The 27,224-nt window shown below is 35.8% G+C and overlaps 1 protein-coding gene across 1 annotated transcript; it reads left to right on the top strand.

Annotated features, from left to right (window-relative positions):
- The first annotated feature begins 921 nt into the window (after positions 1 to 921).
- si:dkey-112e17.1 (uncharacterized) lies at positions 922 to 27,144 on the top strand. The gene is made up of 7 exons (XM_067440260.1): positions 922 to 1,151; positions 13,300 to 14,174; positions 17,495 to 17,546; positions 20,262 to 20,397; positions 21,681 to 21,814; positions 23,898 to 24,137; positions 25,728 to 27,144. The coding sequence occupies exons 1-7, from the start codon at positions 1,071 to 1,073 to the stop codon at positions 26,289 to 26,291; spliced, it is 2,082 nt and encodes a 693-aa protein (XP_067296361.1). The 5' UTR covers positions 922 to 1,070; the 3' UTR covers positions 26,292 to 27,144.
- Positions 27,145 to 27,224: the final 80 nt, after the last annotated feature.

A 27,224-nucleotide genomic window follows, 5' to 3' on the forward strand; every position in this document is an offset into this window, starting at 1 on the left:
GTCATAATCATACTTTTACATACCAGTCCATACCAGTCCAACAGCTCGTTGAAATTGTAAATAACTCATATGGTTATGTAAAGGCCTTTACAGTTTGCTTGGCTCCATATCTGTGAATGTCTCAGTGTGATCGGTCATGTCGTCATCTCTGTCCTTCACTGGCGCTGTCTGGCACAGTGTCGCCTTCTGTTTAACTGAAACAAGTTGTACAGTTAAAGAAAAAAAGAACGACTGGGGGACTTTTTCGTGATGAAGTATTTTGTTCAGATGAAATGAAGACATTATAGTTTCATATCAAGGTACATTATTATTTTTGTTCATCAAGGGGGAAAAGCTGAATAAATATAACTTGAACATTTATTTTTGTCTCTTTATTTGTTATATGATGGATGGATGGATGGATGGATGGATGGATGGATGGATGGATGGGTGGGTGGGTGGGTGGATGGATGGATGGATGGATGGATGGATGGATGGATGGATAGAGATAGATAGATAGATAGATAGATAGATAGATAGATAGATAGATAGATAGATAGATAGATAGATAGATAGATAGATAGATAGATGTGCTATAAGTGTATATAAAGAATAAAAGGACATATTTGCCATACAATAAATAAATTTAAACAAATATGCAGAGCCATTGCCTGCTAAGATTTCATAGTTTAATATCAGAGAGGAGTCAGGTGGAAAACATATTTCTGTTCGAGCTGGTCGCACACAAATAAAGTAGCCTAAATGAAAACAAAATCTCTTGCATTTTAGGACGTAGATTAAAGGTAATTCCACTCCCTACAGCATTGTGCAATGGCATTAAGTGTTCCCATTCTCTCTCTCTCTCTCTCTCTCTCTCTCTCTCTCTCTCTCTCTCTCTCTCTCTCTCTCTCTCTCTCTCTCTCTCCGCTGATGTCTATTTGATATGTGCAGTAGTCGTGAACGCGCAACGCCAGACCTCCGCTGTTGCTGCGTGCGTGTCCACGCTTTATGAAGGCGCGTTCCCTCAGGTGAATGGAGAGAGGGAGAGGACGAGTCCTGTGTGCGTCTCTGGCCGAGCTGAAGTGACTAAAATGGGGCTTCGTGGAGTGACAAGGACGGGGGTGTACTTGACAGTCTGCCTTCTGTGGGTGACTGGATGCTTTACGCAAAAAGTGAGTACAAGTGTGTGGCAGTAGCCCACTTTCCCTTTTGTTTGTCTGCGGTTTGTTTCGGCTTGTCAAAATGTTTACAGCAATGATTATGGTATGCGCTATAGTACACTATATGGAGTAGCAGTCAAAACAACTTCAAAATATCACGTCTCTTGGTTTGAAAGGAATTTAACTCGGAAGTTTGGGGAAGGTGTTGTGATGAAATGTGGAGCAGCTTGTTGTGTGGTCCGGGTCGGTTCTGGCAGAGAGTTGGGCTGTGCGGGGTCAGTTCAGCACGGGGCAGCGGTTCCGCATCAGATGGTTCCGTGAGCTCAAATAATACATAAATAAATGAAGAAGAAAAAATAGAAAATTAAAAAAAAAAAAAAAATAGCAAAACGTTGAGATCTTTTAAGTTATCCAAAATGCATTACAATTAGATCTATGATCAAAATTTGTACATTTCTTTCGTTCTTTTTGTGGGGCTTAAAGTAAACAATGTAGGCTATAGGTGATGCTTAAATACAAAGATTGCAAAACAAAAAAGAACACTGTAAGGCTGAAATTTTTGTTGGAAATGTTGGCATTAGTATCTGCATAAGTAGATTATTATTATTATTATTATTATTATTATTATTATTATTATTATTATTATTATTATAGGCTATTAATATTTGAAAACCTTTTGCCTGTCAAATCAAAATCAGTGCATGCTCAACATGCAACTTTTTTAGTACTGGGTGTTTGTTTCACATGTGAACTTTAGTGTTTAGATCAAAATGTTAGAAAATAAACTTTCTGGGAACCTGCATCATACATAGCAGGCTATAGGTTAGTTGCATCATCTCATTGTCATAAAATACCCATTTTGTTAAGGAAAGAATTGAGTTGCAGTCATTAGCAGTTTATTCTTGACTGGTTTCTAGACCTGGCTATATGTACAGCCATAGATCGGGCAGGACCTTTGATATTGTGCCATACATTTTCCCTTCACTTCAGCTCCTTTCCATACTCTATCAGCTCTCATCACAGAGGTTGTACACTGTTTATGTTGTTTCTCAATGCTAGGAAATAGTGAGTTTGGGAAATATGTGTTGAGGAGAAGCTTAGTGTGTTTTTGAGGTGATTATCAGATTCCTGTGGAAAACGTGCTCCACTCATGCAATTAAACGCATTGCTCTGTGGTCTATTCCACATGCTGTCTTTCACCAAAACGTATTCCCTTCCCAGGCATGGATATGGTTTATTAAATCTTGTAGTGCTGAGTGAAATACTGTATTATATACTGAGATAAATAGAGAGAGACCCTTTATGCGACTATTTTAATCAGAATTTTTGTATTTAATACAAAGACGGACCTTTTGCCCGTTTTTTCCTTTTGCGTTTTTGAGAAGTTTTGCGTACAGGTGACAACATTGTTTAAACCATCCTCGTTCACTCGGATCTGCGAAAACAGCTAAGAAAGTTTTATTATGCTGCCAGGCCAGTAGGTGGCAATGTCACTATGTAAAGAAACACTAGACATCTAAGGGCCATTACATGCCCATAAGAACAGAGAAAAAAGTTCTCGCTCCCAGGGCTGCGAGATCAAAACGACGTCATTTTGTTCTTGCAGCTCAGGTTTGGAGTTCTTGCAGCTTGATCTCGACACATTATCTGAGCAGAACTTTTTTCTTGTGGGTATCCAATAACTATTGTGTGATTAGTCAGAAATTTAAAGTGGGCGGGGTTAATGCAAGACTCCCCAGAAGTTCGGTACCTGTTTTTTATTGTGAAGTATGGAAGTGTCCTGGCCAGAACAAACTTTGTTCTTGTTTTTGCCACCTCTTAGCCTGGATGCCAGCCGAACATAGCCCCGCCCACAACATTTCAGTTCGGGCAGTTCGGTCTGGACTTGATCCATAGAGGAGTGATAACAGTTCAAACCAATGAAATTGTCAGGGTGGGCTTTAGAAGATGATGGACAGACGATAAACAGTAACGCAATCATCCACGTAATCAAACGGAGAACTTGTTCGTATATGCATTCATCTTCACTATTTCTCTCAGAAATGATGATTGTGTTTTTAAGTTCTCTGTGTATCCTTAAATTCGTTATTTTACAACACTGGCAAAGATCGTTCACACTCATCTTTGTCTTCTAACGTTACAGTGTGTGTGCAGACAGGGTTGCCAAGTTGGTGGGTTTTGTTTTTACAACAAAACCCGCCAATTACTAGCCCAAAACAAGCCTAACAGCTTTTCGGGAGAGGGGTTCTCCAGAAAAAAATGGCGTTTGGGGTAAAATGTGTGTTATTTTGGCAAGGGTGCCTGCTAAAATTTGTATCCCTGGGTCTATATATCACATAATTGAGGTTGCTACAACCTGCAGGAAAACAGCAGACTTGGTAACAGCGTGCAGTTGAGTTCTGTTGACATTTGACAACTAACGTTATGCATCGCTCCGTTGCTCTGATTGGTTGTAGGTCTATCCAATTGATGTCTTTCCTGGTTTGGTTGAAACACCCCATAATTACAGCCCAATGGAGTATTATTAGACTCATATTCTGACTAGAATTGAGTATGAGCATGTCAGGCTAGCCACCTCTAGAAAAAGAACACATTTCTTTGTTCTTGCGGAGGATGTAGCTACTATATAGTAGGTGAAAAACAGTATGTGACAAAACCGGTATGTCCGAATTCACAGTACTCATAAAAAAAAAGAGTTGGAAAAAAGTATGACCTACTTCTTCCAGTGAGATTCTGAAGTGTGCATATGATGGACACTACTATCCCATGAGGCAATGGGAGAGTATTTGTGAATGGAAGTGAAGCGACGCAACTGAAGCTGGTAGGTCACATGTAATGACAACATGGGGAATGTAGTGCAAATAGATTACATTCATAATACACACATTAATACTATATTGAAGTAATTACTTACTCAAAAGAAGTACCTACTCAAGAGAATATGCGATTTCGGACACAGCCAATGTCAAAAAGTCAACATTCTTAAATATGTTCCACAGAAGAAAGAAAGTTTACGACATTAAAAAAAGTGAGTCAATTATGTCGGAATTATCATTTATTAGAAATATTAGAAAGGTGGGGTGAATGCAGTTTATTCCAGCATAACTTTTTTTGTGGGAAAGTGCAGCATCATCTCGACCATAAGGACACCAAAAGGTTATTTCTGAGGTGACGAGCTGTCAGAATCATTCATGGCTCTCTTCCTCCGTGAATTCTGAATTCTGAGAACCCTGAGCCGCTAACAAAGGATTTATTGCATTGTTGATGTGCATAGCTTCAGTTACAGAGTGTGTGCACCTCAACGTCTCTGCAATTATCTGGCCCCTCTAAATGCTTCCTTTGTCCTCTTGAACTTGATTTTCAGAACTGTGCAAATCAAGCTTGGAATTTGACCCTCACAATCAGATGAAAATTAAATGCATAAAAAAAACTTCATTATATTATGTCATCTAAGATATATCTTTTTGGACTCAGCAATGCCAGAGAGAGTTCATGCAGGTCTAGCTCTAGTAGTCATCAATATTTTGTCAATTGAATTGCTCTCCTTCTTGTGTTAGTGTGGTTAGAACTGTGTAGGTTGGAAATTCCTACATGCATGTTTTTGTGTTCACATATCTATGCAAAGTACTTGCAGCTCTGTGAGTGATTTCTCTCAATTATTCAACCTCTCCCCACCAGTAATGCTGTATCTCACCCACACAATTCTGACATTTTCACCAATTTTAATGGGAGCGAACCACTAATGGTCATTTCCTGGCCTGCAGACTACATTCTGTGTGAATTTGGGAATTTCTGAGTAACTGTTCTGAATGTTTTGCAGAGATGAGAGTGACTATCAGAAATACAATGGAATTATTCCAGTGACGGCTGGCCTGGGAGCAAACAACTTTATACAAATAAGAATCCAGGGTTCCTCTGGGAAAATCTGGAAAACATTTAATTATTTGTTCTTCCCTGATTTGGCACATTTGTACAATTGGCATAAAATGCCACCGAAGTATCCTGAAATGTACTCCTTATTTAACTATTTTAAACAGACATTTTATAATTATAATGCATGCAAACAATATCCTATTATGTGCAAAATAAGTAAACTGGAAAATGAACAAAGGCGATTTAAACAAGGAGGAGGGGTAATGTGGTTGATAAACTATAAATATATAGAATGGATGACATTTTCTTTATTTAAATTAAATAAAATGACACTAATTACATTAATTACGTATTTAAAATAAATATAATCCAAGACCATTTTTGAATCATTGATTTTTTTTTTTTTCATTTGAAAATGTAACTGTATTTCATTTTAATATACATTACATTATTCTTGAAGGTATATATATATTTGTGTTAGCAAAGTATAAATATAGTATAAAATGTAAAGTATAAATATTGAGCTCTGAGTACATTACAGTTTCACAGGTCGCATGTTCCAATTGCCAACTTACCAACTTTTCATATCCTTTTCAAGGATTCATTTTATCGACAGTTAGTGTTCATCCAAATTAATATTTAAAAAACGTTTGCCTGTCAAATCACTGTTGTGTGATAATTGCATTATTACTCAATGAAGTTCTCTGTTTAATAAGAATCTGTTTCTGTGTGCAGTGTAAAGTGATGTGCAGCAGCTACCACTGTTGTTTTTATCAAAATGTTATGGTGAAATAATGTTGTCTTCCTGTCCTGCTGGCCTCAGTGTCCAGGAGCAGGCTATGACTGATGTAACCGGTTGTAACACATCATCACAGGCTTTCTGTGCTCTGGGCTCTATAGTGCCTGGAACAGTCTCACTTTTCACAACCAATAAATAGCTGTGCTCCTCTCCCAGCCCCCTTACAGGGGCCCATAGCATGTTTATGGGGGACTCACAGGGGTGTTTGTGGATTTGTGTGTGTGTGTGTGTGTGTGTGTGTGTGTGTGTGTGTGTGTGTGTGTGTGTGTGTGTGTGTGTGTGTGTGTGTGTGTCTGTGTGTGTGTCTGTGTGTGTGTCTGTGTGTGTGTGTCTGTGTGTGTGTGTGTGTGTGTGTGTGTGTGTGTGTGTGTGTGTGTGTGTGTGTGTGTGTGTGTGTGTGTGTGTGTGTGTGTGTGTGTGTGTGAGTGAGTGAGTGACCAAAGGGGCTTACTTAAGCTCTCAGTAGTCATATTGTCAGCTCATATTATCTCTGAAACTTCTGTTGTAAAAACACTGCAGTACAAAAGAGACCAGGTATATGTAAACTTTTAGTTTACCAGATGATTTGACTTCTGACGTCTCATATTGAGTCACATTTATCTCTTCAGAGCCTTTAAGTACAGATAATGTGAGTGAGACAATTACTGTAAAAACGACAATAAGAACGGAGGTTCTGAACCGACGTGTTTACTGTACGGGGGAGTGAAGGGACAGATGTGTAACCTATCAAAAACAAGAGGAAGCTTTTGCGTGGTGTTTTTCACATTGCAGCCCTTGCTGCGAAATCTGCTGTTCCCTACGACAGCTGTGAGTTTATCTGGCAATGTTTTACTCGCACTCATTCAGTGAGTCAGCTACAGTTTGTTGGTGTTAAAAGTGTAGGAGGCTTGTTTTTCAGTTCAAGAGTTGCTATTGCATCAGCAGCTTACAGAAGGAACACATTCTGTAATTCAAATGAAACTACACAGAAAGAGTTATATAGTAGGATAATGATAAATATATACACTACTGTTCAAAAGTTTAGGGTAAGGTTTTTTTCAAAGAATTTGAAAAAAAATATTTAGCAAAGATGCATTAAATTGATTAAATGTGATGGTAATGTTACAAAATATATTTAATTTAAATACTTTAATCAAATAATCCTGAACAAAGTAGGATTTTGTTAAGAAAACAAATTATTGAGGTTTCCACAAAAATATTAAGAAACACCATTGTTTTTTAAATGGATCATTCTAAAAAGCACCAATTCAGCATATTAAAATGATTTCTGAAGGATCATGTGACACTGAAGGCTGGAGTAATGGATAAAAGTTCAGCTTTGTCATCACAAGAATTAATTACACTTTAAAATAGATATTTTATAAATGTATTCAAATAGAAAACAGTTATTTTAAATTCTAATAACCTTTCACAATATCACATTTTTACGGTATTTTTGATAACAAAAAATGCTGCTTTGGTGAGGTTGCATTGTTTTGCTTACATTTACATGCACATTCTTAACCCAATCATGTGTAATAAGCCGATAATGCATATGGTCAAGTAAATGTGTTAACCCATTTTCCTTTATCACCTTAAGGTCATAAATGCCTTAAGCATAAATCCAGCATAAATCAATCGTCACAGAAAGATTTTTGCCCCTTACACTGATTTTGCCTGGCATGTAAATGCAGTACGTTTTCTGTCGGCTTATTTAAGCGCACGTGTGATGTGGGTCCTTGTGGATTTAAGCAGTAAAGAAGGAGGACATGCACTGTAAACCCGGATAAGTCGAATCTACTTAAAAAAACCAAGGTAACTCGTTGCCTTAAATTTTTTAAGTAATGAAGCATTAGTTGAATAAGTGAAGTGGACTGCCTTCAATGTACTTAAGCCCATAATGGAATGGAATAGAAGATTTAAGTTGAATGTACTTATAACTGAGTTACAGTAACTGAAGATACTTAGTTTAAACAATCATCCATCTCATGGAAATTTGTATTAATATTTCAAAACTATTAATAACTGCTTTGACAACCACAGCATTAGACTCTGCATGAGATCAGGGATTCTGCCAATACATGATGATGTTATCATCGGCAATGATTAAACAACATCACTTGATATTTTCTCTTGACTTTGTGTTCCTTCCCAAATGTGTCTCTCAAACACAAAGCAGCCAGAGAAACATTATATTATTATTATACAGTCAAGGGTCAAGAGCCCAACTAAAGCAAACACTTATCTCCATCATGGTGACTTCCAACGAAACTATTATTTTCATTAAAACAGAAATAAAGTCAGTCTGGTTAGTTATAAGTTAGTTCACATATTATTATTATGTTTAGTAACTTACGAATTTTTACTTACCGATTTTAAGATTGCACACAATGAACAAGTCTCCATCTTAATTTAAATCAGCAACAAGAAAAGGACCGCCTTTTGTAAATGTCCTCCAATCAGTGAGTTAGTTCTTGTTGCCAGACAGAACTCCTTGCATGGCCAATCACATCAAAGCAAAACCAGAGCGAGCTATTTTAATTAATTATGATTTTGAGTTCATTCAACTTGAAATCTTAAGTTTATGTATTTTGTAGGATAATAAGTTATACTAACTTATATTTTTTGAGTTTTTGGACTAAACTAGTAATATTTAGTCAAGATTACTTGATTTGTTTAAGTAAAGACAACATTAGGGTTTACAGTGTGTATTGCAAACCTCAGACTCTTTCTTGGACCAAAAAAGTTTGCCTATAAATTGCTCTCAGTCAAATTGTGGTACAGTCAAAAGCAGTATGTGTAACTGCATGAGAGGATAATATTTGAACTGTAGGTTTCCCATTCCCACACTGTAAAAAAATATTTAGAAAAAAAGTTACCTGGTTGCCTTAATTTTGAGTTCATTGAAATTAAAATTTTGAGTTAATACAATGAACATTTTTTTGAGATTCGACAACCTTTTGTAAGCATATTGGGTAACTGTGTTTTTTTTATTTCTGATGACGAAGTGAAATATGCCAAATAGTGCTATTTTCATGATTTATCAATTTTTTTGTGGTTCAGATACAATAATATTTTGAGTTTCTATTTATTAAAAAAATGTCCTTCATTGTATCAACTCAAATTTTTAATTTCAATTAACTCAAAATTTATTTATTTTTAACATGATTTAACATTTAACATGTGATTTAACATCTCAACCAACATAATGAATGAAATACTCGGAGTCAGATTTGCAAATGGGTACAATTTGACGTCATTACCAGTAAACACTGGTTCCCTTTTCAGGTTAGAGGTTTGCATGTAAACCTGGACAGGTTATTTCAATAAGCTGATGTGCATTTAAATGTGCTCTAGTAAATTGGGATTACTACATTGCGTAGACATATTTGTATGCATTTAGATAGAATCTATCATCCCATAGAATCTATCATGTATTGTCATTTCAGGACATATCGCGTAGTCTTATTTTTACCTTCCTCTTTTTATACTGTTTCTGTAATCCTGGCTCCAGGGTTCACTGCGCCCTAATTTTTTGTGGGCTGGTTTCATGCCATTTTCTTTTTCCATTGTTACCTTTTGTGTTTCATATTTTTCTTACCTAGTTCATGCTGTGCAGTTTGAAATTGCAATGAATAGTTGATTTTACTTTTGATGTAGCACAACTGGGCCACGAAAACCAGCGGGACCTTTTCATTAAAATGCTATCTAACCAAACAGCGAAACCTTCTAATGTCCCCTGTGGGAGAAAAGACAACTTTACTAATTACGCCATGCCAATGCGGGATGATGATGTAACAGAGCTGGGATGTTTGGCATTATAAGAATGTCCTATTTCCTATTCCACACTGTGGTTCTTTGGACGGCATTCATGTTAAGTCTGCCATGCATGGTACACTGCCCTAACCAGCAGATAGTCCAGTATTATGGTGGAGCCACGGTAATGACCCAATTCTATTTGTTTGAATAGAGAGGGAGGTACTTAGAAAAATCGCGCAAATCACTGCCAAAGTTTTCTTTTTTGTTGTCTTTCAGAATTAGACACGATCATGTTGGACTTGGTTTTCTAAGGGCAGCTGGGTGGTTTGGTTGAATCACAAACCTCTTCAGCACACTTCAGTGAAGCATGGGCTTTAACCAATTGCATTTCCCTTATTTCTGTTTGGAATAACCCGACATGCTTGTCTTGAACTTTTTTCACCTCTTGTTCCAGTTAAGTTTGTTCTCTGTCTCCCACATTCATGTGCATTGCTCAGCTTTAATGTTGTGCTAACCTGAAATCGGCTTACTTTACATCCCAGCAGCGAGTGGCATTTGACCGGCTCAAATGTCAGGCATGCATTTATTAGTAGTAGCACATGAGTCTGGACAGCATGAGGCTTTGACCAACTGATCTCTGTTAGCTGAGTTTGATACACATCCTGAATGGAGAAAAGCATGTGCTGAAAATCAAGGTTAGAAGTGTAAACAGAGGAAACAAGCAGGATGAAGGTGAAAACGACTGATATTGTTAAGCCGAGACTGATTATTGTGGCCCTGTCCGTTTTTTTAACGACTTTGCTTTATTCTCCAACAAGACATTTTTGGGGGGTTGGGAGGGGTCTCAAACTCATAGCCTGATTAAAAATGTTGTCATCTTAAAATAAATCTTGAAGAAGTAAATGCCAACATGTCCTCAGCCTGGTTTGTTTTGATTGTACACTACCAGTCAAAAGTGTGGAACTCTCAATCAATGGAGGTGAGGAGACAACTTCTGGGATAGGATATATTTGTACCTTTTTTACCAAAAAAAGGGTAAAGGTAGCACCTTGGTACATATTTGCACACTAATATTCTCCTTTTAGAAGTAAAAAAGCTACAAAGATGTCCTTTAAAGCTACACTGTGTGATATTTTCCCCCATCTAGCAGTGAAAAGGTATATGACAATCCAGTAAATATTAGTTTCTGTTCCTCTCAATTCCGATTTCGTTTTAACTCCTACGGTGGCCTATTTAGTCAAAGTATAACATGGCTTCCAGTTCGACCTCGTTCATGACTGCCATCGAGTGTTAACCTCGTTCATGACTGCCATCGAGAAGCTTGAATTTACGGGTATGTCCCTCTTTGGCTAATGTACTTTCAAGATGGAGGAGCAACATGGCGACCTGCATTCAAACCCCTCACCTGTATGTATTTTCAATGGCATATTATAAACTTACGAAAATACTTTAATACTTGAAAGAAGTAAATATACATTAATGAGCACATATTTTTGTAAGAACTAAGTGTTTTTAGCTAAGAATAAACTAAAAAAGTTACACAGTGTAGCTTTAAAGGGGTACTAACCCATTAACAAGCTGTTGTACCCCCCTTTGTCTCTGTGTATTAAAATGTCGATGCCCTCAAGAGCATCCCAAAGATGTTTCCTAAATCTATCCTTTTTTTTGTGATAAGAATTATTACAACTTTTATTATATTAACCAACATTAAAATGCTGCATACATTTTTGACAAGATTTTAAAAAATCAACAGCAGTCTACAAAAATGTCTGAATAGGTTATATTTAGTTACAGGTTAAAGGAAGTGTATGTAAGATTGTGGCCAAACCACATCAAACCAAATATATATATATATATATATATATATATATATATATATATATATATATATATATATATATATATATATATATATATATGCTTTATATATATGCTTTATATATATATATATATATATATGCTTTATATATATGCTTTATATATATATATATATATATATATATATATATATATATATATATATATATATATATATATATATATGCTTTATATATATATATATATATATATATATATATATATATATATATATATATATATATATATGCTTTATATATATATATATATATATATATATATATATATATATATATATATATATATATATATATATATATATATATATATATATATATATATATATATATATATGCTTTATATATATATATATATATATATATGCTTTATATATATATATATATATATATATATATATATATATATATATATATATATATATATATATATATATATATATATATATATATAAAGCACAGTATAACTAGGATTAAGTATTAGTAACTTTAGTTAACATTTTTATTTAATTTTTTTATTTCATCTTGACTTTAATTTCACTTTTTGTCCTGGACTATGCCACCACTTGGGGCTAGGCTTGTTACCTGTCTGGTGTTGTCGAGGTCTTGCAGTTCTTTTATTCCGTCCCACAGTCCAGAACCAGTGCCAACAGGAAGCCCAATAAACAAACAGGCCCCTGCCAAGGTCTGGTTTGGAGTGGTCTAGCCCTGATTCCCATCTGCCTTTAATTATACCGAGGTCCCCTCATCCTGCACACCTGTGAGATATTACGAACAGCATGTCTGAAGGAATACCTCCCTGGGGTTAGCAAACCAGCCAGCATATCCAGCTTTGATACCCAATGAAAAAGGAAGGGTTGAATAGTTCAGGTTTGGGAGAGGCAGACCAAAGCTAATTTTCTGAACATAACACATAGTTTTGTTTCTCGGTGGGTTTCTTTTACAGCTGTATGTTGTTATTGCACTGAAACGATCAAAATAGGGTAATGCTTTATGTCGTTTTATAGCATCTAAAGACTAACCATCAGAAATACGACGGCTGCCAAAATTGTTTACCGATGTTTAATGTTGCATCGAACCAACCGGAGCAGTGCCAAATACTTTCCCGTTGGTTTGTTGAACTCGTGCCATCCTCTTGAACTTTTGATGCTAGAACTACCACTGGCCTATTAAGATGTTTTAGGACCGTGGCGTTAATCCCTGGAGCGCAGGTTCTGGGAAGAATTATCTTGAACAGTCTGCTGATTCTCCACTGTTATTAAGTGTATTATAATTTACATCTTGCATGTTAAACATGTTTATCTTAATCTAAATTCAAGTGGTGCGGAAATGTCCCTTTTTATATATCTTTCTTTTGCTGCCATGCAAAGCTATCTTTAAATGTGCATGCAACTCTTTGACCTCCACATGAAAAGCGTTGCAGATTGTGTCACGCAAAGGAGATTTTACTACTTGTTAATGTATAAGAATGTCTAATTTGTAAAATATGTTGATTATTCTCTAAATGTCGTATTCTTTCACTGTGTTGTAAAGCTTGATGCTTCTCAACCTTTTTGACTTTAAGGGCCCCCAACAATATTCAAAGTCCCCCCTAGGCCATATTCTAATTTCAAAACATATTTTCATCTATGAACATTTCTAATTCCTTTACAGTGGAAAAAAGGAACTATGATAATGTCATTCATGATTTACTGGATAAGGATTTCTGAGAAAATATTCTATCACTGAAAACAATTACATCACCTTGAACATGAAAGCAAAATCACAAACATGGCCTTGTGGTCCTGTTCGTAATCGTAATTCATTTGGTATCAGTGCTGTAATTCCAGGCTGTAACAGTGGAAATGCATCTCATGTTTTTTTGTCTTTGCTCTAGGTTTACTTCGATTGTGGAGCCAAGGTGGATGTTGTGGATGTACAGGGCCTCATTCTGTCACCTGGCTTTCCATATAACTATTCATCTGGAACTCACTGTGTGTGGCAGTTTTTTGTGCCCGTCGGTCACCTACTAATCATGGAGATGTTTGATTTTGATGTCTTTGAGAGCCATAGCAGTCCTGCAAGATACACCACCACCGTTGTGGATGAGGCACCGAATGATGTCGGTGTGCTGGCATCAAAAAACCTTGGGAGTCCAAAGGAACCCCAGTCCACACATAGAGAGGAGGTCAAGCAAGTGGTTATCCAAGAGCAGTCCACCAAAATGGAGATAACCAAAGTTTCCAATTCTGCCAAAATGCTGTCCGATTCTCCCTCAGCTCCACAACCGTCTCTTCCATTATCCAGAGAGCAGCCAGTTGAAGACAAAAATTCTGTTTCACCTCAGGCATCAAGAGCAGCCAGTGACTTGATCTCCTCAAGTCCACGTACAGCCACAGAAACGGATGAAGCTGTGAGCCCTGAGACCCAGCCACCTTTGATTGATGCCTGTCCCCACGATGTCCTCTACATATCTGATCTCATCACCTTCTCCTCACGATTCTGTGGCTCTAGACGCCCTTCTAGCAGCCAGTTGGTGTTTGGGTCTGATGATGACATGGTGGAGGTCATCATGGAGTTGATAACCACTACCCACTGGGGCCGTGGTTTCGCTCTCCTCTTTCATTATCAGAATCAAACACAGGCATCCACAGCAGAACAGCAGAAATCGGTATTGACCTCGGACAGCAGAATTGGTGCACTGCTTGGTGCAGTGAGTGGAACAGTCGCATTTGCTGTGGCCCTTGCTGGCATCCTCTGTGTGATTTTCAGGTGAGGAGGTTTCTTCTACAGGTGGAGAGATTTATTTGTATTTGATCCTGAAATTACAACTGAAAATGTTGCTGGGTGAATTGAGAGACATGTAAAAAACAACAACAACAAATATATAATAGACTAAGTGCATATAGTGTTGTCAAAAATATACATTTTTTTTAGACATATCCATACTGAAATATCTGAAATGCTTCCAATAATAATTTTCTGCAGAATACATACTCAATACCAGCTGTGCTTTCTCTCATCTCTCCAACAGCGAGTTGACACACAAACCTGCCTCCCCTCGCCACTCCTTTAATTTGCTCCGGATTAATATTTTTGGTGTTATATGACTTGAATTTCGACGTTGTATTTTGCTTATTGTGCATTATTTTACATAATTTGGTGCTCACACACCCAAAGTGCATGCATATAAAGCCACCTCTCTAAATTATTGCACTCAAACTGACAAATACACAAAATAATGTCAAAATTCTGGTCTTGGTGAGTATTCGCGTAAACACATTATGTGAACGTAAATAGTTGAGAAAGAAAATGTGTAACAGTGTAATGGATCCCTGTGTCAGTGACAGCTTATTAATATACCTGCTGCCAAATAGATCAAAATAAAAAAATATCTACTGTACCTGTATATGGCAGTTTTCTCCTCATGATACATATATCAGAATTGTGGCCAGTAAAAATGCTGAGTGACTAATAATTTTGGAAAGCCACTAGCTACAGTGGCTGGTGAGCAAAATCAAAGCATTTATCAAAGAAGTTTCTGTTCTTTTGAATTTAAGAATCCAGAAATAAAATATTAAGCTAACTGTTTTTAACATTGATCATAATAAGAAACATTTCTTAAACACCAAATCAGGATATTATTCTGATTTCTGAAAGTGTGACACAAGACTGGAGTAACAATGCTGAAAATTCTACATTTAAGCTGCTATCTTAAAGCTGCAGTCATAAACTTTGTTTTGTTTTGTTAAAAAAGCAAGTATACAACAAGCCAGTATTCAAAACTATATCCTTACCTTAGCCCCATTCACTACGGTAAGCTATAATAATAATATAATAATGTGTTATAATTAGAGTGGTATGGTGGATTTCGGCGGGAAATTCAAGCATGTGTTTGCGTCATTACGCCACTTCTGTATTCATAAAGAAATAACGCAGGAGGAGCATGTACACCGCATGTTCTTCAACCGATCATTTATAGCCTTTTCTCACAGCAGCTGCAGTAATTAAACTCATCATTTTTAAGGGCGGATTGTAATCCAGAAATGCCCAAATGTTAAAATCAGTGACAACTGGAGATTCACCCATAGTCAAAAGCAAAAGAATAGATTATGGAATCTACAGGTAGCACTAATACACACAGTACATGTAGTCATGCAATTCTAAGGCTGTTAACATTAACAATTTGAGAACCAAGTATAATAATAATTATGCAAAGTTTGATGTTATATATGAGCGTGTGTTAGATTTAATCACTGTTGGTAGTGCAATTTTATTGTAAGGATTTATTCCCAAAAGTGGCAGACGTTACTTGTTTAGATTACATTTTCCGGTGAAACTTCTTATTTAGGTTATACTCCATGATGTAGAATCTGTGATGTACAGTATCCATACCGGTGCGGGGCGGTGACAGCCACACAAACTCCTCAAAACATTAGATTAATCCACGCTGAGGAGCCGCCGATGCATAACTTCACAAATAACAGCAATTGCAGGTTTCAAACACTGATGGCGACACAGAGGCAAAACTTACAGACTGCAGCTTCAAAAAAATATTAAAATATAATTTATTTATATGAATTGTAATAATATTTCACAATAGGTTTTCACTGTGCCTTGTGAAATTATATATGTAATACTTAAAATGTAAATGACATTTAAGTCTTCGTATTCAGTATTTCACATCCTCATTCTGTCCATAACAACTAGCTGTCTGTATCACAATTAATTTCACATATCGTTCACTTCAGAATTTGTCAAATGTCGCATGTCCGTGACAACTTCACGGGCAGTCCGGTGAGTTGGTGTTGACACAGCTGGAAGTACTTTTCTCCATTGTTGTCAGCTTAAATCAAGTCTTTCTTCTTCTTTTTCGGAAACACTTTGATGTTAAAACACTATTCATACCTGAGCATGTTCATGGTGCCGCACCTGGTATTAAACTAAATGTACAAAAGCGAGGTTCAGTCACACAATAGAGAGAAAAGCAAGCGGAAGAAATATAAGAATCAGAAAGAAAGGGTAGAATAGAGAAAACGAGAGACCAGTTGTCTGCAAATATGTTGCAATTGTTGGTTAAAACATAAGCATGATGTTTTAAAGAATCCATCATGTAAGATTGATTCTTTGTTGGTCCCAGTAGGAATAACAGCATGACTTTTGACACCCACAGGACTGATTTATAAAACTTGAATAAAGCAGTTTGTCTGTGCTGTAGTGATCTTTTCAAATGCTGTTTACATTGTATCTGTTCTTGGGTGATTCAGTCACCTTGAAAACGGGTATAAACAGGGCCATTTCTAAATTGTATTGTTACGAACAGAATTTATTTGTTCGCTTGTTCGTTTACAGAATCTAGTCTTCGAACAAATGGCTTTTAATAATACCCAAGTGTATTGTGATATGGTAAAAAAGCTTGCTTGTTTAGAGACTTAAAGCACATTTGCATTTTAGTGGGATTTGCTTTTTATGAACTTCACACTGTGACTGTGTAGTGCAAAGCAAAACCAAAAACTATTGACAACCCACAGTCTGATCATAGAAAAGGGTTTATAAGGGATAGACTTATCCCATTAATTCTGCCTAATCGAACCAGATTTTCCTATAGTAGGGGGGAAACTACAGTATAAAAAAGTATGTGATACTTTTGAAAGTATACTGAACTTTTTTTGTCTTTCCTATTTTTTTTTTATTTATTTCATTTTATAATCACATTTTATTTTACCAATGAACAAACTATTATTTTCAACTGTTCCCTGTGTTATATTGTGTTAATATTACTTGCTACTGGTCTGATTATGAATTTCATCAGCAAATAACATTTCTTTACTGATAACCTGCTTCAGAGTTCATGCAATTACATTCAATATTATTATTCGGAATTTCTGGTTCCCGCTGCAACTTCTACCAAATTACAGTGGTTACTGTGAACATTCCAGAAATGGGTTCTCCCTATGTGTCCTGCCAGAATTTATTCAGATATTTGAATGTCATTCAGCTGAGAGAAGTAAACAGTCATTTAATAGAACACTTGATGACCAATAACAGTAATTCAAAACGAACAAGATAACATTTGTATTCTGTTTTCCCAGACCGAAACTATGTGCAAAAGGAGCCAATGCTTCCTCTTCCATCAGCTCAGAGGTAAATTCAAAATATGAGACTTGTTTGTGTGTGTATATAATATATACACATATCAGGCATAACATCAACCTAATATTGTGTTGGTTCACTTGCTGCCTAATATATCCCACCCACTAACCATGATAAAGAGATCACAATGTTGTTCACTACACCTGTTGGTAAATATGCATACATGCTTACATGCATACATACATACATACATACATGCATACATACATGCATACATGCATACATGCATACATACATGCATACATACATGCATACATACATACATGCATGCATACATACATACATGCATGCATACATACATACATACATACATACATACATACATACATACATGCATGCATACATACATACATACATACATACATACATACATACATACATACATACATACATACATACATACATACATACATACATACATACATACATACATACATGCATACGTACATACGTACATACATGCATACGTACATACATGCATACATACATGCATACATACATACATACATGCATACGTACATACATGCATACATGCATACATACATGCATACATACATACATACATGCATACGTACATACGTACATACATGCATACATGCATACATACATGCATACATACATACATGCATACATACATACATACATACATACATGCATACATGCATACATACATGCATACATGCATACATGCATACATACATACATACATACATGCATACATACATGCATACATGTATAAATACATGCATGCATACATACATACATACATACATGCATAAATACATACATACATACATGCATAAATACATACATGCATAAATACATACATACATACATACGTACATACATACATACGTACATACGTACGTACATGCATACATACATACATGCATACGTACATGCATACATACATACATGCATACGTACATACGTACATACATGCATACATGCATGCATACATACATGCATACATACATACATGCATACATGCATACATGCATACATACATGCATACATACACACATGCATACATGCATGCATAAATACATACATGCATACATGCATAAATACATACATGCATAAATACATACATACATACATACGTACCTACGTACATACGTACATACATACATACATACATACATACATACATACATACATACATACATACATACATGCATACATGCATACATACATGCATGCATACATACATGCATGCATACATACATACATACATGCATACATGCATGCATACATACATGCATAAATACATGCATGCATACATGCATACATACATGCATGCATACATACATACATACATACATACATACATACATGCATAGATGCATACATACATACATACATACATACATACATACATACATACATACATACAGGCATACAGGCATACATACATACATACATGCATACATAAATACATACATGCATACATGTATGAGGCGCCACGTAGGATTTAAATCAAACTTCGCTTATCAATACATACATAACACACGTGCATATTAGACATGTTCCGATTTTCGATAATGCGATTTATCACAATAATGAATATATGCATACATACATACATACATACATACATACATACATACATACATACATACAGTGCAGGCCAAGAGTCTGGACACATTACTATTTGTAATGTTTTTGAAAGAAATTTCTTCTGCACATCAAGCCTGCATTTATTTGATCAAAAATACAGAAAAAAATGTAATATTGTGATATATGATTAAAATGTAAAATAATTGGTTTTCAATTTATTATACTTTAAATGATCATTTATTTCTGTGATGCAAAGCTGAATTTTCAGGATCATTCCTCCAGTCTTCAGTCACATGATCCTTCAGAAATCATTTTCATTTTCAAAGTTGGAAACAGTTCTGCTGCTTAATATTTTTTCATAGCCTGTGATAATTTTTTATAATGCTTTGATGAATATAAAAGTAAAAAAGAAAAAGAAAAAAGAAGCAAATGTTTTAAAAATAGAAATCTTCTGTAACAACAACATACACTACTGGTCAGTAATTTGGGTCAGTCATTTTTTTCTTTTTTTCAATAAATTAATAATTTTATTCAGCAAGGATGTGTTAAATTGATAGATACTGATAGTAAAGGAGATTTATATTATTTGAAAATGTTTTTATTTTGAATAAATGCAGTTCTTTTGAACATTTTATTCATCAAATATATTAGGCAGCAGAACTGTTTTCAGCACTCATAATAAATCAGAATATTAGAATGATTTCTGAAGGATCATGTGATAGACTGGATGTCACATGTGATCCTGAAAATTCAGCTTTGCATCACAGAAATAAATGATCATTTAAAGTATAATAAATTGAAAACCAAATATTTTAAATTGTGATAATATATCACAATATTAAAAATGTTTTCTGTATGTTTGATCAAATAAATGCAGGCTTGATGAGCAGAAGAAACTTATTTCAAAAACATTACAAATAGTAATGTGTCCAAACTTTTGACCGGTACTTTACATTTTTAAATATTTGATTTTTGATCTTTGTCACAAAACATGTACGATAGAAAATGTATGCGTGTTAGTGATTTTGTTCCTCATTTTCTTTCTGGTGGCAAGTATTCAGTTTGTACTGTCATTTGGTGCTCAGTGAGTGTTAATTTTGGAACCTGTCTGTTCATGTAGAAATAATGTGAGGTATTGTGTTGTAGGTTCCAGAAGGAGTGCTAAATTCGGCGGCAGATGTGAGTGAACTGCAGATGGTTTCTCCTAATCACTTGGAGCAGCAGACGGGCACACTGAACGACAACAACAACCTTTCCTTCAACCACAGTCTGTCCCATACAGGTTTGTATTGTATGTACTGTCCGTACATACATCTACATATATTTTCCCTTCCATATCACTGCCTCAATTCATGAATCGATACAATTTTCCCTCTCTTCCTCCCCTTCTCTCTCCCCCAGAGTTATTGTTTTCCACATTGATGTTGTCAGATAAAGCAAACTTTATAATAATAATAATTCATTATATTTATATAGTGCTTTTCTAGGCACCCAAAGCGCTTTACATAGAAGGGGGAAGGGGGACTTTAGGGTCACTGGGTTCCTTTCAGTAAATCTGCTGGGTTCATTTGTCCCCTATCTGAACCTATACATTTGAGAATAATTTGGCTCTTCTAGGAACCGATAAAAGGCTAAATCCCTGAAAATCAAGAACTGTAAGACTACCAGAGTCTCATTAGGGTGTAGCTTGCTGAAAAGTGAGTTTCCGTCTGTATTCAAAACACCTGAAAATAACTGCATTTGAAGGAACTCAATGCCATTTGTTTATATGTATCAATAGAAACAGCAAGGTGCATTTCATTCTTTTTAATGATAAATAATTTGGGAAATAATAATATGAAAGTTATGCGTGCTATGGTGTCTTTACTACTAATATAAAATCAGAAAAAGAACAAAGAATTTGATCAGTTTGATTCAATTCTATTAATTGCAATAAGTATAATTTGTATTAATGATTATGAAGTTGATGACTGGCTGGACTTAATGTGGGACGGTATGATTTTGTGGAAGTTTAGCAGTAGCCTTTTCAAATTAAATGATGGAGAAACATTTTTTTTTTTTAGGCTGACCCATGTATATTTCCTAAACACAAATGTATGAAGTCACTTTATCTTAATGGGAGGTCGAGAATATATAATGCAATACTTACATTGGCTTTATACTAAGCTCTAAATCAGAAAATCCCCCTCTCTTTAGTTTGGTCCAATCGTACCAGCTAGAGAACTTAACTCTTTTCATTTAACCTCCTTCAAATAAGGACTGGGCCACTGAGGTAAAGGATTTTTTTGGCACCATGACAAATGCAAAAAGTAATTTTGTTTTGTGTGTAAAAAAAATTGTATATATTTTATAATATATATGTATATGTTTTATAATATATATATATTATAAAATATATACATATTTTTTTACACACAAAACAAAATTACTTTTTGCATTTGACATGCCAAAAATGTTTTTATATGTGTGTGTGTGTTTGTGTGTGTATATGTGTGTTAACCTGAAAAATGTACAGTCATTTTATAAATCTGAATCCCCACATGTTCACTGTGTTGTGCTCTGAAGCTTGTGACATGTCAGAGAAGAGTGATCTGCAGCTGTTCTCCAGTGGTCTTACCGAATTAGAGCTGGGCACAGATGAGGTTTTCGTCATTGCCTCTGCACCCAGCTCAGCCCAACTGCCCTTCTCTCCACACACTGTGAGTATCTGATTCTTCTCTACATCCACTGAAATCACCACAAAATTGAATGGATTGAAATGTAGAAAATGAATTGAAAGTGAATCAAAAAAGTTTTTGAATAAATAACCTGCGCTATTGCCGCCTGCTTTGATAGTTTGTTGTCTAATGCAAAGTGTCCAAATACTTCTAAAGGTCACTCACACTTATATATTTTATATATTTTTAAAATGGCGCTTTCATTGCTCTCTTATTACTGGAATTGTTTGATACTCTGTTTACTTCTGGTTGGTAGTTTCAAGCATTCTTCGTGATACTGCACCAGCTATTCATACTGAAAACAATTCATTGTAGTACGCTGATGGAGGCCAAGCTTCATGGTGTGTGATGATGTGCTGGATGAGGGGCAGAGAAGTAGCTCTTCACTAGAGGCTGCTGGGACGCAGAGGCTCTGGCAGCCGGTGGGGGAGCTGGCCCGCTAATAGCTCTGACTAATGAATGCTATACGTCTGTAGCCAATTTCCCAGCTCCAGCTCTGTGTGTTTCTGTGTGTGTGTGTGTGTGTGTGTGTGGTCCATGCTGCTTTGGCTCTGAAATGTGGCATGCAAAATTTGCCAAGCTGTGTGTTCATCCAAGGAGGTTTGAGAAGAATCAGAAACCTGCGTCTCTGTGGTGTCCGGCTGGGTTCCTGCTAACTGTTTGGCACTGTAGTTTTTTATATCCTTATTTGTTTTTGCCTTTGTCCACGGACAATTTGGTATTGTCTTGGTTAATTTATGGAACAGTGCCAGAACAGCTCAAGATTAAACCCTCCATAATACTCGTCTAGACATGGGGAGCTGTAAGAGATCATGTGTGAGGACTGTCAAACTCCTACTGATGAGAGAACCCTTTCTAATACTCACCCACACAATACACATGTCCAATTAACAGCTGACTGACACATTTGGAGGCCTTTGCTGGTCATGGACCTCATTTAGATTACAGTCTCTGCCACGGCATCTGAAACTGCTCAAGGGAACAGGAGAAATCCTTTGTAATCCTACTAAAGCAACTCCTAATGCAACAGTTGGTCTCTCTGGATATGGCTTCACTGACTTCAGCAGGATCTTACTCCACTGAAAGTCCCACGCTTATTAGTTCCTTTACACTAATGAAAGTTTATTCATTATACAATTGAATTTTAAGTAACTTGGAGTCAGCGATTTTGATCATTTATGAAGCCCAAATTAAATGGTTTCAGAATCCAGTCCAGTGTGTGAACTTTTTAAGCCACTTTCCTGCCTATTTAATTGTATTATCCATATAATTATAGTAGTATTATAGATTATGTTGTATAATCTTAATGGATTTCCGGTTCCTCAAATATTTGGTAATACTGCTTTTAAGAATTCCTTTTTGATGAAAGTGGTAAACACTTTTTTTATATTATATTAATTGTTATATTATACTATTAATATACGGTAACATTCCTATAATGGTTTAGATTCATCACTCCAGTCAGTGTCACAAGAAACATCTCTTTTTATTATCAAGGATGAAAACAGTTGTGCTGCTTAATATTCCTGTAAAAACTGTGGTGAGAGTTTTGTCATAAAGTTTAATTATTTTAGATTAAAATAGAGTCTCACTTGAATCTGTCCTTGCAGAATAAAAGTAATAAAACATTGAAATTGTATAAAGTTAATTATTCTTTTATATATAATAGTTTGATATAATATAATATAAAATCGGAAATGGAAATCTAATAAGATTATACATGCAAACAACATAATCTCAAACTATAATACTACTATAATTATCTTGATAATACAATTAAATAGTCAGGAAAGTGGCTTACATTTACACTTATTATTCTGTGTAGTTACATTGAACATCTACTACATTGTAAAGCTCATTACACAAGTGAACAAGACAAATGCATAATATGTCCAAGATCATAGGATTCTGACCATTTGTACATGTATCTTTTTGGAATTAGTACACTATCTGACAAATAGTCATCTAAGGAATTTGTAGTGCTACCATATCAAGTATTTAATCAACCACAGAAGGTTTTTGTAGGGTTCATCTTCATGTCCTAAATTTGTTCTCTCTTTTGTAGCAACGCGAGCGTTTCCTGAGACACAGTGACACAGGACCCAGCCGCCCCTTCGACTGGCCCGCTCCAGATCCAGCACTGCCTACTGTGACAAAGAGCAGCCAAACCGGATCGACAAACCGCGCACGACCACGAGCATGGAGTGTCCGGACCTTCCAGGATCTCCTTCCTCCTCTTCCTCAACTCCATAAGAAATGGTGCAGCTGGAACGCAAACAGCCCTTTCACCAAGCTGGTGGACAGTGTGAGTAATGACACATAAAGCTTTATCACGTAAAAAAAAACAAATATTAGTGAGATATTTATAGTCGATTATATCTTATAATTGTATAAGATGTTTTAAAACATGTTGACTAAAATATATCTTTTAGTCAAATTTTAACATCCTATCATTCAGACCCATAAATGTGCTCTTATTGATGACTATGCAAAAAGAATATTATAATTTTTTTACTGATGTATGCAAGCATTGGTGGTGGCAAAAATCTATTGATTTCAACTAACAAGTTGTAGGTCGTTTTTTCATGCAGTAAGGTGTCCCTTTATGTTCATCAGTATTGATCAAAAGTAGGCTACTTTAAAATACAGAAATATTAATTTGGCATAAAAAAGCCAAAATAATCTACTATATAAACTTTTATCTCCTCCTAGAGCTTTGAAGCCACAACCTCAACTCAGGTTGCCATTCAAACTGATCCAACTTATAGTTTTCCTAAACATGAATATAAAAAAATCATAAATGTCTTTCATTGACGGCATTAAAACTTGACAACACGAACTATAGTAGAGTATTCAGCTTCATCCACTATGTATATCATTAACAAAGCCTAGCAAATAGATTAGGACCTGCTAGCAGTGCGCTGAAATATGCTGGCAAAATGTTAATCCATGTTAGCAACAAGCTAAATCATGCTAGCAACATGAATTGGCATTTTATCATTTTATCAATGTAGTAATTCATGTCTTCAAAACATATTAAATTATGTTAGCAACACGCCAATTCATGCTAGCAACATAGCAATTAATGTTATCAAAACATGCTAAATCACGCTAGTAAAAGGCCAATTTATGCTGGCACAACAGTAATTAATGTCGTAACATGCTTATGACAGGACAATCTATGTTAGCAGTCATTCATGTCATCAAACATGCTAAATCATGCTAGCAACAGGCCAATTCATGTTAGCAATGTGTTAAAACATGATAGAATATTTGATATGTTTTATTAGTATAATGATAATTCAATAATGTTAAAACATTCTAGCAGTGTGGTAGATCATGTTAGAAATGTGTGTGTGTTCCCTTGCTTTCCCAAACTTAAATTTCAACAATTCAGTTCAAACTTTAAGCTTGTCATTTTTTTCTCAATTTCAGACAAGGCTTTTCAAGCCAACCACAAAGTTTCTTTACAAACTTTACTCATGGAGTTAATACTATTCTGTGAAATACATACAAATAAAAAAAAGTATTTTAAGTTTTATTTTCAAAATACAAATTCAGTGTCTACAATAAAGCACATTATTTTGCATTTTCAGGACTACAGTGCCCTAGTATTATTCATGTTGTCATCACAAACCTGACATGTACATCATGTGAGGGATTTAAATGAAAGGTTTAAATGAAAAGGTTTAAACTAAATGTCTACAGTCAGAACATATAAATAAAAAATGTACTTTATTTTGAAGAGCCCTTCAATGTTTCAATAAGAAATATCAACACAGGAAAGTGTCATGGTTGTATTTTTTGAATAGCTGTAGTGAAATATATAGCTATAATAAAGAAAAATAAATAAAATATTTGAAAGTTGGTCTTTTTTATTTTTACATGCACTCAGGGACTCCCGAGCACAGCTGCAGACACTGGAAGGGGAAAGGTCCTTTCTGATGCTCCTCTTCATAGTCCTGCCAACAGCTGCCACTCCGACTCCTTCACGAGCAACGCCTCGTACCCCCTGACTCAACCTGCCCAGCATCAGCGACGGCTCAACTCCACCAGCAACCTTCGACGCGCCCGTTTCAACACACCGTGCTTCGGTCTGCTCTCCGGCACGCCCGAGTCCTCCAAACCACAAGTGAATGGAATTACAACCTCAAACACGCTCTCTGACGCCAGCGGTGCCCCTTCCAGCCAGCAGCAGGACCGAAGCGAAGCATCAAGCGTAGAGGATGACCACGTCACGATACCGGTGTTCGCGATTTCAGAAGAGGAAGACCGACAGCCTCTCGTGTCAGCAGAACCTCCTGAGAAGCCTTTGAGGATGAACGGACAGATGTTTGAAGGCACAAAGATGCCTCTGCTATCGAAAAGCCACGTCGCCAGCATCCACCCGTCCTCTTTAGCGAGGGGAGGCCGTGGCGGGGCGTTGGAGACGCAGGATCCTTCAGCGCTCTCTTGTTAACACTGACTCCAGCAAGTTTGCTAGCACCAGGAAAGTGAGCCAATAGATGGACTGAAAACTCACATCTATGAGCTGCTCCTGGTGTCTTCACATGGCACGAAGCACGTATTTAGTGTGTGACAATATACCTTGGAATTTCAAAGGGGTTTTGTTATGAATATTGGCATGAATGAAAAAAGAAAGCACTTATTCTTCCTGTTATTGTAACAGCACAGTTAATTTCCTAAGTATAAAACCATCTAACAGTATATTTTATAACCTGCAATTGTTTTAAAAGTACTCGTGTGTATGTTTAAGATAAACTGTTAACCATGATCACGTAATTCCACTCACTACTGAGAGTTTGAGTTGTAGACTGGGTGCATTGTTACTTTCATTATAAAATTCCATATATATCTGCTCTATGAACAATACGGCTTGTTCCTAATCCCTTTGCAACACGTAGAAGACCAATTAGCAGATCTAGTAGAAAGCTGCTTTGAATCTCTCTTGACTTTCACGTTTTTGTAATTCACTATGGGTCCAATACAACAAAATATGAGAGCATTTGAAATAGCATACATTCTTAAATCTCAAGGGACATAACCACTGCATAACTTCAATTAAGTTAGTTCTTTTTTCCACTTATTTCACTTCCTGTGTGCCCTTTGGCAATCATATATGCTGCTAAATATGCACTGATGCAACAACTGAAATTTTCTGTGTATACAATCATGTTTTTATAACATTCATTTTCATATATGATGCAACTGTTTTGGTAATATGGTGTTTTCTTGAATGCAGTAATATTGTCAGCTGTACTGATTTTGATGGATTATAAAGGGAACTGATCACAGACATTTAAAATGCAGTAACTAACATTTAATGCAAATAAAAATTGTATAGTAAAGTTGTGTGGCTTCTGTGCAATCATTTCAAAATATGCATTGAAAG

The sequence above is a fragment of the Pseudorasbora parva genome, chromosome 3 (assembly GCF_024679245.1).
Source record: "Pseudorasbora parva isolate DD20220531a chromosome 3, ASM2467924v1, whole genome shotgun sequence".
NCBI lineage: Eukaryota > Metazoa > Chordata > Actinopteri > Cypriniformes > Gobionidae > Pseudorasbora > Pseudorasbora parva.

What these genes read in the sequence shown, in the direction of transcription:
- si:dkey-112e17.1 (XM_067440260.1), top strand. Translation starts at nt 1,071, where the DNA reads ATGGGGCTTCGTGGAGTGACAAGGACGGGGGTGTACTTGACAGTCTGC. An exon ending in CCACAGTCTGTCCCATACAG is followed by an intron (nt 20,398 to 21,680) that starts GTTTGTATTGTA and finishes TGTGCTCTGAAG; the next exon opens with CTTGTGACATGTCAGAGAAG. An exon ending in TCACCAAGCTGGTGGACAGT is followed by an intron (nt 24,138 to 25,727) that starts GTGAGTAATGAC and finishes ACATGCACTCAG; the next exon opens with GGACTCCCGAGCACAGCTGC.